At 40.8% G+C, this 15,277-nt stretch overlaps 1 protein-coding gene across 2 annotated transcripts in view; it reads left to right on the top strand.

The window, feature by feature from the left end:
- LIN7A (lin-7 homolog A, crumbs cell polarity complex component) overlaps nt 1–14,915 on the top strand; it is a 124,489-nt gene extending 109,574 nt beyond the window's left edge. For both annotated transcript variants that reach the window (XM_055342043.1, XM_055342044.1), the window contains 2 exons: nt 6,209–6,427; nt 13,073–14,915. In XM_055342043.1, coding sequence (XP_055198018.1) covers nt 6,209–6,427 — 219 coding nt within the window. In that variant the 3' untranslated portion in view covers nt 13,073–14,915. The remainder of the gene's footprint in view (nt 1–6,208; nt 6,428–13,072) is intronic.
- The last annotated feature ends 362 nt before the right edge of the window (nt 14,916–15,277 follow it).

The following is a 15,277-nucleotide window of genomic DNA, read 5'->3' as shown; positions in this document are numbered from 1 at the left end:
TTTTCTAGGCTACCCAGCTGTCTTTCCTAGAATAACATAGTAGAGGAACTTTGACCATTTACTAGTTGAGTTTATTATAGTCTAGAGTACTGTGTCCAGACACTAATGAACATGCCAGTGCCTGGTTGGCTGGCTGTGTCAGAGCTTTCTAAAGTCACACATTCCTAGGTCGTATCGCAGAGGATGTGGCAAGTTTGAGATCTAGCGTAGGCCCCTAATATTTTAAAAATGCCTCAGTTGATTCCAGTATACACCCAGCCTTAAAAACTACTGGTCTGAAAAGCACAAGCAGGGAATAGCCACCCATAGGATATTTACTTTCTCTTTATTGTCTTGGTTAGGGCTATGGATTTGGTAAGTAAGAGCCTAATCTGGAAACAGGTACATCTCAGTTTGTTCTAATCTGGTCCATGTACTACTTGGGGACCTAGGATGAATTTCTTAAACTCTCCATTCACATTTTTACAGTTCTGAGGATTAGATGTAGTGCAAAGAAAGTAGCTTGCAGTGCTTTGCACCTAGTAAATGCTCACAAATGTTAGAGTATATACACATGCAGACACAGGTTTTTATACACAGACATGTGCACTCTTAAAATAATAAAACACCTTGATGGACTGAAAGAAAAACTGTCATAAGAACAAAATGATCAATCACTGTGACCTTTGTGGAAAAGGAATAGTTTGTCTTTGGCTATTTTGGACATTTCAGGGATGCCTGGTGGCTCAGTGCTTGAGCATCTGCCTTGGGCTCAGGATGTGATCCTGGGGTCCTGAGATCGAGTCCCGCATTGGGCTTCCCACAGGGAGCCTGCTTCTCCCTCTGCCTATGTCTCTGCTTCTCTGTGTGTGTGTGTGTGTGTGTCTCTCATGAATAAATAAATAAAATATTTAAAAAATATTTTGGACCATTTCAAGCTTAAGAATCATAACCCACTCATAGTGAGCCCTTCATGGAGCCCCACATTGCTCCTTTACCAGCCAACTCCTGACACTTTAGACCCATGAGATGGCAGATCTTAGTCTTCTCATTAGTTCCTCTCCTTTCACATCACCCAAAAAACCAGTCTCTTTACAAAAGGGTACGTACGGCTCTCCAGCTATAACATAAATAAGGCACGGAGGTGTGATATACAGCATGCAGACCGTAGTTTATAATTCTGTATTGTATATTTGAAAGTCACGAACAAAGTAGATCTTAGAAGTTCTCATCTCAAGAAAGACATTTTTGTGACTATGAATGGTGATGGATGTTACCTACCTAGACAAGAAATAAAGTACAAGGAGATAACTAAGATTATTTCTAAGGGTCTGTACGGCTATAACACTCTGAGTTTCTGATCTACCTAGATATTATAACCCCTGGTAACATGATTTGGCCCTGCATCTGAAGGAATGACTGATGTCATTTTAGGAGCCCATGCATAAGCTGGGCTCTAGATATGCTCAGAATATCTGCGAGATATAGCCAATTCTTGGTTATCTGAAAAAGCGTTCAATTTATCAGCAAACTCTGTCAGGATTATGTTCATGTGATCCCCACAGAGTAAGACCTGCATAAAGACCTGGGCAGGACCATTTGACAGCTAATTATGCACAGATAACAAGCTTCCTTCCTAGGACAAGCATCTCTTCTATCCCAGGGCTAGCCAGGGTCAAAACTTAACAACTAGTTTCTCTATTGCAGTGGGGAAAAAAACACAAGTCATGAGCAAATTAGTGTCTGCAGTGTGATCCAAAGTTACCTTATATTAGAAAGAATTCTTAATCAGCTAGGAAATTGAGCATACCATGAAATAGCAACCATTTTGCTACCTCACAACCTGTGGAAATGGAAAAGCTCTTGGAAGATCAGAATGCAGCCATGTTGTGAAGTTGGTTCATTTACCAGCCACTGATTTATTAAACTTTCATCACATTAACTAACTTGAAAGCTTCCTAGAACTTAACTACTGCATGAGATTGCTGATGAAGCAAGTACGCATCTGGTTTTTCCTGAGCGATTTTTCCCTCGGCGTCCTGAATGAAAACATCTTCTCTTATGTATTAACGTTACAGGCAATGCAATTCTTACGGTTTTATGTCAATTTAGTATCTTACTAGCTTGTATTTATGCATTTGGAAATGGCAAAAAATGATTTGAATTCTCCCCATATCGATTTCTATGTGTATTTTTAAGAGATTTAGCGGGAGAAATAAATATTTTCAGGTTGGAGGTGTCCATTCTCCTTAGTACATTTTAATTCAATTCAGTGGATGATCATGGCCAAAGTAGGCATAACTGTGGGTACATAATATTTCTCTTAGGGCCTTTTCTCTTTCAGGACCATACTTCTCTTTGGTCTACATGTTTCCTAGGTGTACCTACTATACTCCCATGCCTTCTTTACCACCCCTTGCCTTCTTAATAAAAATCTACCTTTTACCAGATGACTTTATTAAATGGATCCTTGCGTATGAGGTCCTAAAATTGCAATACGTACACATACTCTTAAAGCAAGAGAATGAAATCTAACCATAAAAATTTCCAACTTTAAATGCAAAAGGGGATGTTGCTTTAAAATTGGGAGCCTTGCCGGGTTTCTTCAAATTACAGAAGGGCCTCATTCTCCTGCTACGTGAAAAGCTGATGCTACAGGTTTTTAGTGACGGCTCAGGCTGGGCTGGCTGTGACTGAGGACCATTTCTGAATCAGGGCAGCTTTTATATACACAGCTTTCATAGCAAGAGTTTAATTGTTAAAAAAAAATGTTTAATTGTTGACAAATACACTATTACATTTCTAAAACATGTTTTACGTAGTTAGCGTGAAATAAGGCATACTTTCATTAAGAGTGAGAAATAGGACAAGCCAAAATTAGGGGTAGGTGATAAAACTTTTGGGCTCAAGGAATACCTATTAACAAGTGTTTGCACATCAACACGTGTGCCCTAGCTGAGCAGATAGCTTGGCTTCTTTTTATGTGTAGAATAAAACCTGTATGGGAAGGTGAGCTGCTTTTTCGTTCTTATCTTTAAGAAAAATCAGAAAACAGCCTTATTCTTTCAAAAAGTTGTGCTGAGGAACTAAAAGCACTCAGGAAATAAATTGTAGGTTATCGAGGCAAGCATACGCACTCAAAAGTATTCATAAGGTAGGCACAGCCAGTGGAAGAAGCCATCCAGATCAGTCACTGAGACATTTTTCTGAAAACAATTAAAAAATAGAGTTTTTGAAATACTACGTTCTACAAACATATTTCTTCAACTCTTTCTGAGTTACCTCTTAATTTCTGTTGTACCGTTCAGTCCTATAATTTGTATTATTTTAACAAAGCAGTTTTGGAAGCAGAAGTGTGGCACTCTGCCCAGATCCCATCAGAAGCTTCTGTGCCCTGGTGCAAACAGCAAAGCGAAAGGTAGAGTCAACCAGGAGACCTGTTAACTCTGATGAGCCTGCAGGAGCCTGAGCAAAAATTCTGGATTCAAAGACCATGGGGCCTGCCTTTTAATAAATTGCTAACTATATGGGGAAGAACAGAGCTCGGTGTGGGAGAGGGTGACTTTGATGGCTCAGTGGGGCTGGGTATGGCTCACCAGTCATATTTCTCTCAGCTGTTTGTCCCTCTGGTGAGAGTTTGATGGCCTCACAAATTAGTACCACAACTCTCTTGTGGCAACTCTGGATTGCAGGCGCAGTGCCTACGCTGGGATAATGGGCCTCTAAAGGTCTGGCCTAGAATCTCCAACCCTATTAAATGAAAGCAGATAGAACAAAAGCCAAAAAGGAATTTAGGAGCCTAGAAAACAGACAAACCAGTGTTACTGAAACCTATAAACGCATACATTTTAATATCAAAAAGGACGTTAGAGAAGGACATGAACAACCAGATCGCCCAGATTTCCTCTTGGAAGCAGAGTTTCCCACATTAACAATTCATCTTGGGCCAAATTGGAAAGAAATTTTGAGCACACTGAAAACAGGGATGATATTGTACCAAGTCGCCAAAGCTTCCCCCTACCCTTTATGCTCTTCCAAAGAACTTAGTAGAATATAATTCATAGGATAAAGGCTAAATAAGCATTTGTTGAGTGTCCAGGTCAATGACTGAATGAATGATGATGAAAAGAATGAGTTGATCAATAAAGGAGCCAGTTTTCCCAGGCTTTAGCCACAGGCAAAAATTCACTCTGCTCAGCTGCTCTGTATATAACCCCTTGCTCTCCATGTGCCCCAGACTTGGTGAGGGAGTGAGTGCTTCTGAAAGTTGCCTCTGGGTCTCACCACGGTTGTTTCTTAAACCCTTGGTATCTGCTTGGTACCCCAACACGTGACACAGCATTCTTACACACCACGGTGACTGCCTCGTTGCTAAATTCAAAGCATTTTCTTTTTCTTGGTCCACATCCACCTTGCTGAAGCAAGCGCTAAAATTCTCTTGTCTCCAAATCCGTATGATGGAGCAATTACGAATCTCTAGCTATAATGGAATTGCACTCAAAATGCAACTTACTTTGTTTTTTTGGAACTCGGTGTAATACCCATTTTGAGACCCCTTTCTGCTTGGGTTGTAAAATGTGATCTCATCTAACTTGGGGTGGCCCTCCCCGCCACTCCAATCCACTCTTAGGTATCCTGGCAGTCTCTCAGCCTGTGTCCTCATGCAGATGTTTTCTTCTGGGAGCTTTATCCAGGAAGCAGGTCAAAAAGGCCTTTGCACTTTGATCCTAAAAAATAGGAGTTAGGTCTTCTGCCCTGAGGGGCAGCTGCAAGGAAAATCAGCTCCTTTTTTTTTTTTTTTTTTTTAAGGGCCCTGTGATGTCTGATTACAGATTGCTTCTGTTTTGCTCCTCCCTAATCCCAACCTGGAGAATCTTTAGAAGGTTTGGGGAAAGAAACCTCTTTGTATTTACTTGTAGTAAAAACATAGTTTCCCAACTCTTATCTCTATCATGATGTTTAAAAGATTTGGTACTCAAAAGCCAGGAAGTGATTTATTTTTTGCTTTCTGCTTTATCATTCCTACCTTCTAGGTATGTGTGCACATCTGATGATATCCTTAGTAAATTTCTCTGAAAATAAACTATTCTTTGTAAAGGATTTATCCAATGCATAACAATAATGCCCTCTGGAAAAACTGTGTCAGTTTGTGTTAAGTTACTAGCAGTGTATGAGAGTCCCCATTTCCCTACATCCTTGAAAATACATCATATTTTTAAAAACACATATTTACCATTTTTGAATTATAAATGAAATATTTTGTGTTCATCTGTACTTCTTTCATTGCAACGGGGCTTAGCTGTCCATTCATAGGGTTTTTTAAATTACTTTTTGTCCCTGAGTTCATGTGACCATTTTGCTTAGGACTTTATAGACTCTTAAATGTTCTTCATGGTAAGAGTATGAACAAATATTGAGATGTCTCAATATGTCATATATCAAGAATATTTTTTCCCATTTGTTATGTGGCCTTTCTATGGTATGTGAGATATAGAAACTTACAATTTATTAATCTGATTTTGTAATTTTTTCCCTTGGCATGTTTACTTAAGAATTCTTTCTCATTGCAAGATGAAGAAGCCTTGCTTCATTTTAGTTGTTTAATGGTTTTATTTTTACATTTAAATTTTTAATCAGTTATATTTAGCACAGACTAGGAGATTGGGCTCTACATTATCTTCTCTTATTTAATTATTACTTGTTTCAGCATCATTTAACAGTTCTTTCCCCCTTTGGTCTAAATCCCACATTTATCATATAACAAAGCTTTACACATGATGGATCCGCTTCTGGACTCTGTGTTCTATCTCTTGCTACGATGAGACACTGTTGTAATCATGGTAGATATTTAATGACATTAATATCTGATAGGAAAAGTCCCCGTTTATTACCACTTTTTTCAGAATTTTCTTGGCCAGTGCATTTAGTCTTCCCGATGAATTTTGGAAATCCCACTCTAAACAGTAGCGTGTTAATCTTAGGTCTTGGTTGCTTCTCACCCTCCAAACCTGAACCCCCACTCAATCCATTCTGTACCCTAGTGCATCCTAACATGCTGCTACTTCACCTACGAACAATAAGTGATAACGAGGATGGCAGTGCATCCCATCTGCAGTCCCCTTCTTGAAATTTCAAACCGAGATTTTTGTAGGATACTAATCGCAGATGGGTCCCTCAGGGAGAAGAACATGACAGTTCTCCCCTTTAAGAGATGTCCCTGTCTTTTCAGAGCGTGGAAGGGGAGCACCATGAGAAAGCTGTGGAACTGCTCAAGGCTGCTAAAGACAGCGTCAAGCTGGTGGTCCGATACACCCCCAAAGTCCTGGAAGAGATGGAGGCTCGCTTTGAAAAGCTCCGGACTGCCCGGCGTCGACAGCAGCAGCAGTTGTTAATTCAGCAGCAGCAACAGCAACAGCAGCAACAAACACAGCAGAACCACATGTCATAGGTGAGGCGCACCTTCTTCTGCACAAAGGAAGTCCCTGACACAGACAAGTTTGTTTTGGTTTTTAATAGGGTTTCTTAGGCAGCTGGAATATCATCATTAGATTTAACAACCCCACCTCCCCAGAAATCAAGCAAGCAAAAAAAAAAAAAAAAAAAAAAAAAAAACAACTCAGAAAATATAAACAAGACAAGACCATTGCTTACTTTATATGACATTCAGCTGTATTTCCTGCAAATGTAAGATATTTTGGAAAATAATATCTTTGAAAGGGTCAGGTACAGACTATAGGATGCCTTTATATAAATTAGGAAAATGCAGCCTCTGTGCGACGCAGATTCCCCAGGCACAGAACTGGATAACAAGCCCTCATTCACCCTCTTGGCCAGTTGCCTTTGCACTGTGTACAAACTGAACAACCATATAATGCTGATCCTGGGAGGATCCCTTAGAATACCAATACAAATCATTGGAAAATCACTTCACTGTGAAGAATGAAGTGGAGACCTGCCAGTGTGCATATTCTGACAGATTCCAGACTCTCTGTGAGTGCTCACTTAAACAGTGATGCTCTTGCCTTTTTCTGAATTCCATTTTGTGACAAAAATGCTAAGTCAGGTCTTACTATGTGTTTTTAAGAAAATCCAAGAAAAAAATGTGAAGAGTGAGAATCACCATCTTTGAAGTGCCCTCCTGTGTGCTGGGCTCTTTTCCCATCTTAGTCCTTATCCTCAGAAAAACCCTTCAAGTAAGTATCGCTAAACCTCCGTTCCTTAGATGAATGATACGAAGTTGCAGTGGCTTCATGGAGCCCTCACAAGCACACCTTCAAGGAGCATAGAATCATCATCCTTTTTGCTCTCACGGGCATTTCACCTGCCAACATCAGATATTCTGGAGCTCTATAAATTGTCCTTGCTCCCCTTTGGGAGAGACAGTTAATAGCATTACACAACTCTACGCGATGATGTCTGCAAATGTCATTTTGAAGTGAAGTTCGAATGTTCTTGGAAAGGTGACAATGGGTAATAGTGGTTTTAAGTCATTCAACATCAGATTACTGTTTGCACAACCTGAAAGGAACACTGGATATGACATGAGACTTTCGATGGTTTGTGACACAAAAAAAGGAGAAGCTACTTGGGGAAGTATAAGGACTCCAGGGTTTGTCCTGTGCTGAGAATTCAACAGTCTTATCTTTTATAGCTTGTAAGTTATACCGTATATACCATAGCTTGGTGATTTCATCCAAAATCACCTTCCATTCATTCTAAAAACTACCTTTATTCAACAATGAGTATCTATTTGGTACTGCCGTGGGCTGTAGAAACAGCTTGAACAAAGCAAAGTCTTTGCCCTCATGGTGCTTACATTCTGGTTGGAGGAGAGAGCTACTATATAGCTAAATAAAATTAGCTTATTGGGACCCATACTTCGCAGAGTTAAAATGGAGTGCTTTGATAGACCCTGGCTAGGTGACAGCCTTCAATTAGATGATCAAGGGAGACGTCTCAAAGGAGATGACATTTAAGCTGAGGTTGAATGCCTAGGAGAAGCCAGAGATGAGCATAAGCAGAAGGGGAGCTAGCCGGTGCAGAGCTCCAAGAGCTATTTGATGTTTGTGGAATAGAAGGAAAGCTGGGGTAGTTAGTTAGGAAATAATGAGTAAGGACAGAGAGGTAGATGGGGGCCAGGTCACAGAAAGCTTTTTAAATCACTAAGGGACGTTAGATTTTATTGCAGTGGAAGCCACTAAGGGTTTTAAGCAAAGGAGTAACATGGTCTGATTTATGTATTAACAAAGATCACTCTGGCTGTTCTGGGGAAAATAGATTACTGCAAGGTAAGAGTGAGAACAGAGACTAATTAGAAGGCTGTTGTATAGTAGTCTAGGCAAGAGTCGCTGACTCAACTGGGATGACAGGGTTGAGATGTAGTGATGGGGTCGCATCACTGGACAAGTCATTTTGCCCACATCCTTCTCCTCTCTAATCTATTCCAAATATAAAGGTGCTTTACCTCAGTACTGTTGGAGTCCTTTCCTAGGTCTTTTTTCTAACACCAAGCCACAATCCTTTCGTCAGACGTGGACGCTCTTTCCACTAACTCATTTGTTTCTTCCATCCTCAAGAATGACGACTTGTGCCATTTTCCTGATTGATTTGCCACACTGGCCCGGAGTAAAATTATTCTGAAGTGTTTTGAAAGAAATATGTTGCCATTCAGACTTCTGAGGTGTCACTAAAAGCTTCCACTGTTATATCCATTCAGTCACCTTTGGAAGTGTACAACTTGGCCTGAGTATTTGCTGGGCTGCGCACTCCATGTCACTGGTCTGCTCCAGCAACCTTCGTTAAACCTCTTCAGAATTTCCTATTGTCTCATGACCAAAGGCTGACTTTTATTTTTTTTAAGATTTTATTTATTCATGAGAGACAGAGAGAGAGAGAGAGAGGCAGAGACACAGGCAGAGGGAGAAGTAGGCTCCATGCAGGGAGCCCGATGTGGGACTCGATCCTGGGACTCCAGGATCACAACCTAAGCAGAAGGCAGACCCTCAACCACTGAGCCACGTAGGCATCCCAAAGGCTGACATTTTTAATAAAAGACATTTACGAACTGTATTTTCTTGTAGTGGATACAGTAACATTCTATTTAAGTGAACATGAAATTTATATTTCTGCCTGCCAAGACAGCACTTGCTCCACACATGATCGTGGCCCCTTGAGATGAAACTCCAGTGGCCATTTCAAGTACAAGTGAAGTACAACCAAGTTCTGTCATCCGTGGATTTTATGGTGAATTCAGTGAAAGAGACCTACATTAGCTCTTGTTCGACTGTTAATTAATTAAATTTTTAAGGATTAAATGGGATTTGTTACACTTCCTAACTCATACTATGGTTGCTTTTGGTTAGAAATTTGAAGCTCATTTGACCAATTTACTTTGAAATGATCTCAGATTTCTTTCTTTCTTTCTTTCTTTCTTTCTTTCTTTCTTCTTTCTTTTTTTTTGTTTTGGAGTTTGACAAGTTATGCCAAGACATAAAGTAAAGCAACATACTTGTCAGATACTGTCTTACTGTTTATCACGTGAAACACAATCTCCATTCTGAAAATCAGGAATTTTTCTTTTTATCTAAAATGGTGTAAGTTATTAAGTAACTACTAATGGCTACTGATGTTTACAAATGGAAAATAGGTTGAATGTAAGTGATGTGTGGAGAGTATCTCTCAGGCCCACTTTTAATTTTAAACTTGCCTGAAAGAAAACTCATTTGTATTTTTCCCTAACTTCCATGTTTGATAATCAGGAATAGATTACATTTTCTAGAAGGTAAGAGAGATGATCACTACGCAATGGAATTATAGAAACCTAAGCCGAGCATAGGAATCTAGATATTTTTATGCTCTCCTCACTTTCGTGACAGAGAGCATTACGTTTATTCAGCTTTAAGCATCTCATTTTTTAAAGCATGATTTTACATACATCCACATTTCGCCCAGATTCTCAAAGAATAAAAGGAGAAAGGAAAAGAAATCCTCCTTGAGTTGTCAACATTCTGAGCAAGTCAAGACTAAAGATTGTCAGATTTCTCTGACCTCCTGTTGCTGGATTGACAGTGGAGAGAGAAGTCCTTGCATTTGAAACCAGGCTGGATCTTAACAGATGTCCAGGGTCGCTGGAGTTTCCCAGGGACCTCACCAATCATCAGGCCCCCGCTTCCCTTTCTTTGTCCACTGTGGACTGCCCGAACTTCCCACCGCCACTGCCACAGCCGCTGTCCTGATGATCCGATCCAGGGAGCCACTGCAGAGCTGAGAAAACCAGCCTCAAAGGACAACCCTGATAAAAATGAATCCAAGGAACCCAGAGTCACCACGCAGAAAACCGGTGTAATAGAAATAATCATCATAAAGCTGGATAACATTTATTAAGCAGTGAGAGTGTGCCAAGAACTCTTTCAAGTGCTTCATATGTGTTCAGGTAGTCTTCATGACAGTCCTAGGGGTGTAATAGGTACTATTTTTAATCCCATTGTAAAGGAAGAAACTGAGGTGTGTAGGATTTAAAAAAAAAAACAAAAAAAAAACAAAAAAACCTGTACCTAGGCAGCTCTGGGGGCCCAGCGGTTTAGTGCCACCTTCAACCCAGGGTGTGATCCTGGAGGCCCGGGATCAAGTCCCACGTCGGGTTCCCTGCATGGAGCCTGCTTCTCCCTCTGCCTGTGTCTCTGCCTCTCTCTCTCTCTCTCTCTTTCTCTCTCTCTGTGTGTGTGTGTGTGTGTGTGTGTCTGTCATGAATAAATAAATAAAATCTTTAAAAAATAAAAAAATAATACCTGTACCAGGGGGGTGGAGGTGACTGGGTGATGGGCACTGAGGGGGGCACTTGATGGGATGAGCACTGAGTGTTATGCTGTATGTTGGCAAATTGAACTCCAATTAAAAAAAATATATGCAAAAAAATAAATTAAAAAATTTTAAAAAATAAAACCAGTACCACGGTTCACAGCTCATAAGTGATAAAGCCATGACTCAAACCCAGAAACATGGGCTTCAAAGCCTCTTTGTCTCCACCACTGTGCCATTCTACTTCTTTCTTCGATGGCACCTGCCCTTACATCCCCTGTCCCTCCTCACAGACATGCTCACCTGAGCTTCCTAGAGATTCATTGTCATGCTACTTAGTGTTGGAGGTATCCAACTCACCCTTACCATTTACCCCCTACCTCTAAGTCCTCCATCACTTCAGCTGTAGTCATTTCCTACTGCTGCCTTTAAAAAGTCACCACAAATTTGGTGGCTTAAAAAAACATAAATTTCTTGTAGTTCCGACGGACTGAAGTCGGGCACAGCCTTTCTGGGATTTAGGAGGCTCCGAGGAGAAAAAGCCATTTCCTTGCCTTTCCTGGCTTCTAGAGGCTCTCCACATTGCCTTCTGGTTCCTTCTCCATCTTCCAAACCAGCAAAGGTGCTCCTGGCCTCTGTTTCCTCCTCATCACACCCCCTTCCCTGGCTCCTCCCCTCTCCATCTCCCACTTCTAACCACATTCATTGTATATCCCACCTGGACAATCCAGGATCAGCTGCCTATTTTAACAGTCAGCCCTTTAGCGACCTTAAATCCATCTATGGCTTTAATCCCCCTTTAACATGAAATCTAACATATCCACAGATTCTGGGGACTAGGATGTGGAGAGATTTAGGGTCCCTTATTCTGCCTACCACAGTGACTCATTTAAAAGTCAGCAAAGCAACCTGAGTGATAAAATTTACACTAATACAGAAAGAAGTCTTTTATTTAAACAAGTGAAAAAAAATCACTGATTTGTTGAATTACAAATCAAGGGGATGAGAGAAACGATGAGAACGTTGGATGCAGATGGCTATTCCCAAGGGGTTGCTTCAGTGACCCATATTTTGGACACCCAGGGATCTCTCAGCTGCTGGCGTATCCCTCAGGCCTCATCCCTCCCCAGCCTCTGGGTAGGTGAAAAGATCCAAGACTGTTACTAAAATTCACCTGTTCTGAGTCCCAGTCCCTTGGGCCATGGACTATACAATACATCAATTTGTTAAAAACTCAAAAACTCAGTCTCTAGCTCTCTGTCATTTGCTAAACTCCGGCACCTGTAGGAAGTTAGTTATTCAATAGGACACTCGGTAAAATGGTCTGTTATGGGGATTAAGAAATAAAGATGTAGAACTTTTAACAAAGCATGTGGCAGTTAGTGAGCACTCAGCAGCAGTCGCGTAGCTGCTAGGATTGTAGTGGTGCAAGTGTCAGCACTAGGTCAGGCCTGTTAGGTGAGTCCTGGAGCAGCACAGTGGCCAGGCGCTTGGCTTTCCAGCCACTCCGTGGGCCCCAGGGGCCTTTAGGCACATCTGTAGAAGTCATGCCAGCTGGAGGGTGTTGATGCAAAGTAGGCAGATTGAAAAGCCTGCCACAATTTCTAAAAATCTGTTTTGTATATGATGCTTTGCACTCATTGGTATAAAAATATCCGCAGCTTTAAAAACAGATCGGAAACCACTGTTCTCTCTGACGGCCACGATTCCAGAATGGGGGGGGGGAAGAGTGACGGGTCTCGGGGGGGTGTTCGGGGAGGTTGCTGTCCCTGAATCTGACCATATGGGCAGCTGCCCACCCTGGTCTGCTCAGTGTCAGGCTGACCTTGCGGGAGAAGAAAGGGGTCTGAGGATGTGCTTCAGAGAAGGGATGTTGGGGCTCTCTGCACCCCCAGCAGGGAGAGGCCCCGCTGGCCGTACCGCAGCAGAAGCAGTACCCAGCGCCCCGAGAATCCCACTGGAGAAGTTAGCCATCCTTTGCCTTCACGAAGAAAAACAGAGTCGTCTGGAACTGGGAAGAAGGAAGGTTTTACATTTGAAATGTTTCCAAACTGGTGCTGTGTATTTCATTTTAGGGAATAACTGTGTCTTTTCCATCCTCATTTGATAATTACTTCCTTTGCAAACATCAAACAATTTTTGTTCATATGTGGAAGATGGTGCCTGAGTGATAGGGCCTAAAATAATCCCCGCTGTTCTCACATAGCACATGCTCTTTCGATATTTTTAGCATCTTGCAGTTGACAAAAGGAATACTAATCACTGGTTTCCCCTTCACTCTTTCCCCCTCTTGCAGGTCCTTAAAGAGAAGATAGTCACAAATCTGAAACCGTGCTTCAGAATCCCAGCACATAGTAAACGGAAGAGACGACATTGATAATTATACCTGTCAAGAAGCTGTGAACATGTGGTGTGTAAATTCTTTACCAAGGCGACTCGACACCTTCTTTCTCTTGGGGCTGAACCCCCGCTGCTCGCGTGCTCCTTACACACACAGACCTTCCATTCACTGCAGTGGGAATTCTCGGTGTGTGAAGGGAGAGCTTTTCCAGTCTGCAGACTGAAATAGGACCAGAAGGATCAAGTCCATGACTCTCAGATAAATCACCAGGCCAAGATGAAGTGAATCTTTGGTCTATAGCTTTTCCAGAGATTAGCCAGTCCCTCATTAGGCTAGAGTTCAAACTGCATCAGTTCAAGGTTGCTACCACTTAAAAGAAACCAACCTATGTGTTGCCCCCGCACCCTGACCCCTTCCACATCCATATTGCTGAATCGTCTAAATTAGAATTCCAGTTAATTGCAAATGCAACCTTTATCCCCCTCTTGAAAATGGCAAGCTATACCATATTATACTCTGTTCAGGTTCTAGAAGCAATTGGCTTTTTTATTTTCTGTTTCCATGAATTTAATTATGCATTAATGCAGTGGGACACATTTAGTTCAACTTTTGGTCTGCTAGAGGCAAGGATAGAGAACTCTAGTACTGTTTTTTTTTTAAGTATTGCTTGTATCTATGGTTATTAATTCTAACAGAATATAACGTATATTTATTCCACGAATTATATATTATCAGAGTGTATTTGCTACACACTGAGGTCTTTTCTTACCAAAGGTTATGAATCTGGTAAGAGAACACTAGCCAAGGACCCAGCTTCATGAACTGATCCTCCTATGATGTTTATATATAACCCTGCTCTCAATAATTTCTGGTTAAGTTTTATATTTTTCGATTGATAAACTCTGGAGAAATCTAAACTCTTTCTACCTACACGGATATGTTGTTACAGGAATTTATTTAATATTTTAAAGCTTAGGGCTTTACAAAGCTCAATCATGATATGTGCTCATATATATATACACACATACACACACGCAAATATATATGTCACACACAAAATCTAGATCAGTTTCCCCAAAGTTAAACTGGATATTGTTGGAAATTTAAGATCAAAAATATTTTTCCTTTTAAAATCAGGCAGATATAAACCAGGATATAATATTGTGAATGAAAAGAAGCTATTCCTTCTAAAGGGAAAAGCTGCCTAATTCATTACACATATTCATGTAGGAAAATAGACAAGGGACATACCATCTTTCAGGAAGTATCAGTGGCTGGAAAATGACCTGTTAAGAGCCACCTATGCAGATCATCACTTTTGACTCACCGAAAATCTAAGTACCTAAGTCTGATTTTACTCACGGGAATGAATTAGGAAGCAATAATCACTTGGGCACTTACTTACATGGCTTAGGCACAAAAATGTCCCCCAAGAAAGAATAAATGCCCGGTTGAAACATTCTACATAGATCATTAAAACTGAGGCAAATATTTGAATGTTCCCTTTTCTCAAATGCAGAAATTGATTCCCCAACATAAATAAAGTTTACATGTCAGATAGTCTCCTAAATTAGAAATTGATGAAGCTCGGTTCAAGAGCTATTTCTTGAAAACAAAATAAAACCAGTCAGACCTGCCCAGCACATTTCATTTTGCCCTGTCAAGGGGGTATTATTGTCAATACCAAGTTCCGCTTACTCTTCATAGTACATCACCCAACAGAGAACAAAGAGCGAGGAAACTAGGAGGTATGCCGATTTCGATGACCATCCTGAAAACATATCATTTTTTTATTGGAGAAAACTGTGGGGGGGGGAGGGAAAAGGGGGAGGCCAAAGGGGAGGACCCTGAATGTTATGTAAAATAGGTTTATAAAAGAGATAAGCATGACTAAAGGGAGTGAATGGAGACTATGTGAGTATTACTCAGTTTGAAAGAGGTAGTTCTCATTTTTATAAGAAAAATTTAATAAAACATATATTTTAGTTATCATTTAACAAAGAAATATTAAAGCTATTCAGGCGATGCCACAGATTCTCATAAAGGGAAATCATTGCACCCTTGTGATGAGAAAACGCTCATTTCCACACATTTCACTGCCTTGTATAAATTTGGAGCTTAGGGTATGTTTTCATTTAGCCATAAGTGTACAGTTGATAT

Source organism: Nyctereutes procyonoides, unplaced genomic scaffold, assembly GCF_905146905.1.
Source record: "Nyctereutes procyonoides isolate TBG_1078 unplaced genomic scaffold, NYPRO_anot_genome, whole genome shotgun sequence".
Lineage (NCBI taxonomy): Eukaryota > Metazoa > Chordata > Mammalia > Carnivora > Canidae > Nyctereutes > Nyctereutes procyonoides.
Note: the sequence above shows the minus strand (reverse complement) of the source record. Positions and strands in the feature narration are given on the sequence as shown.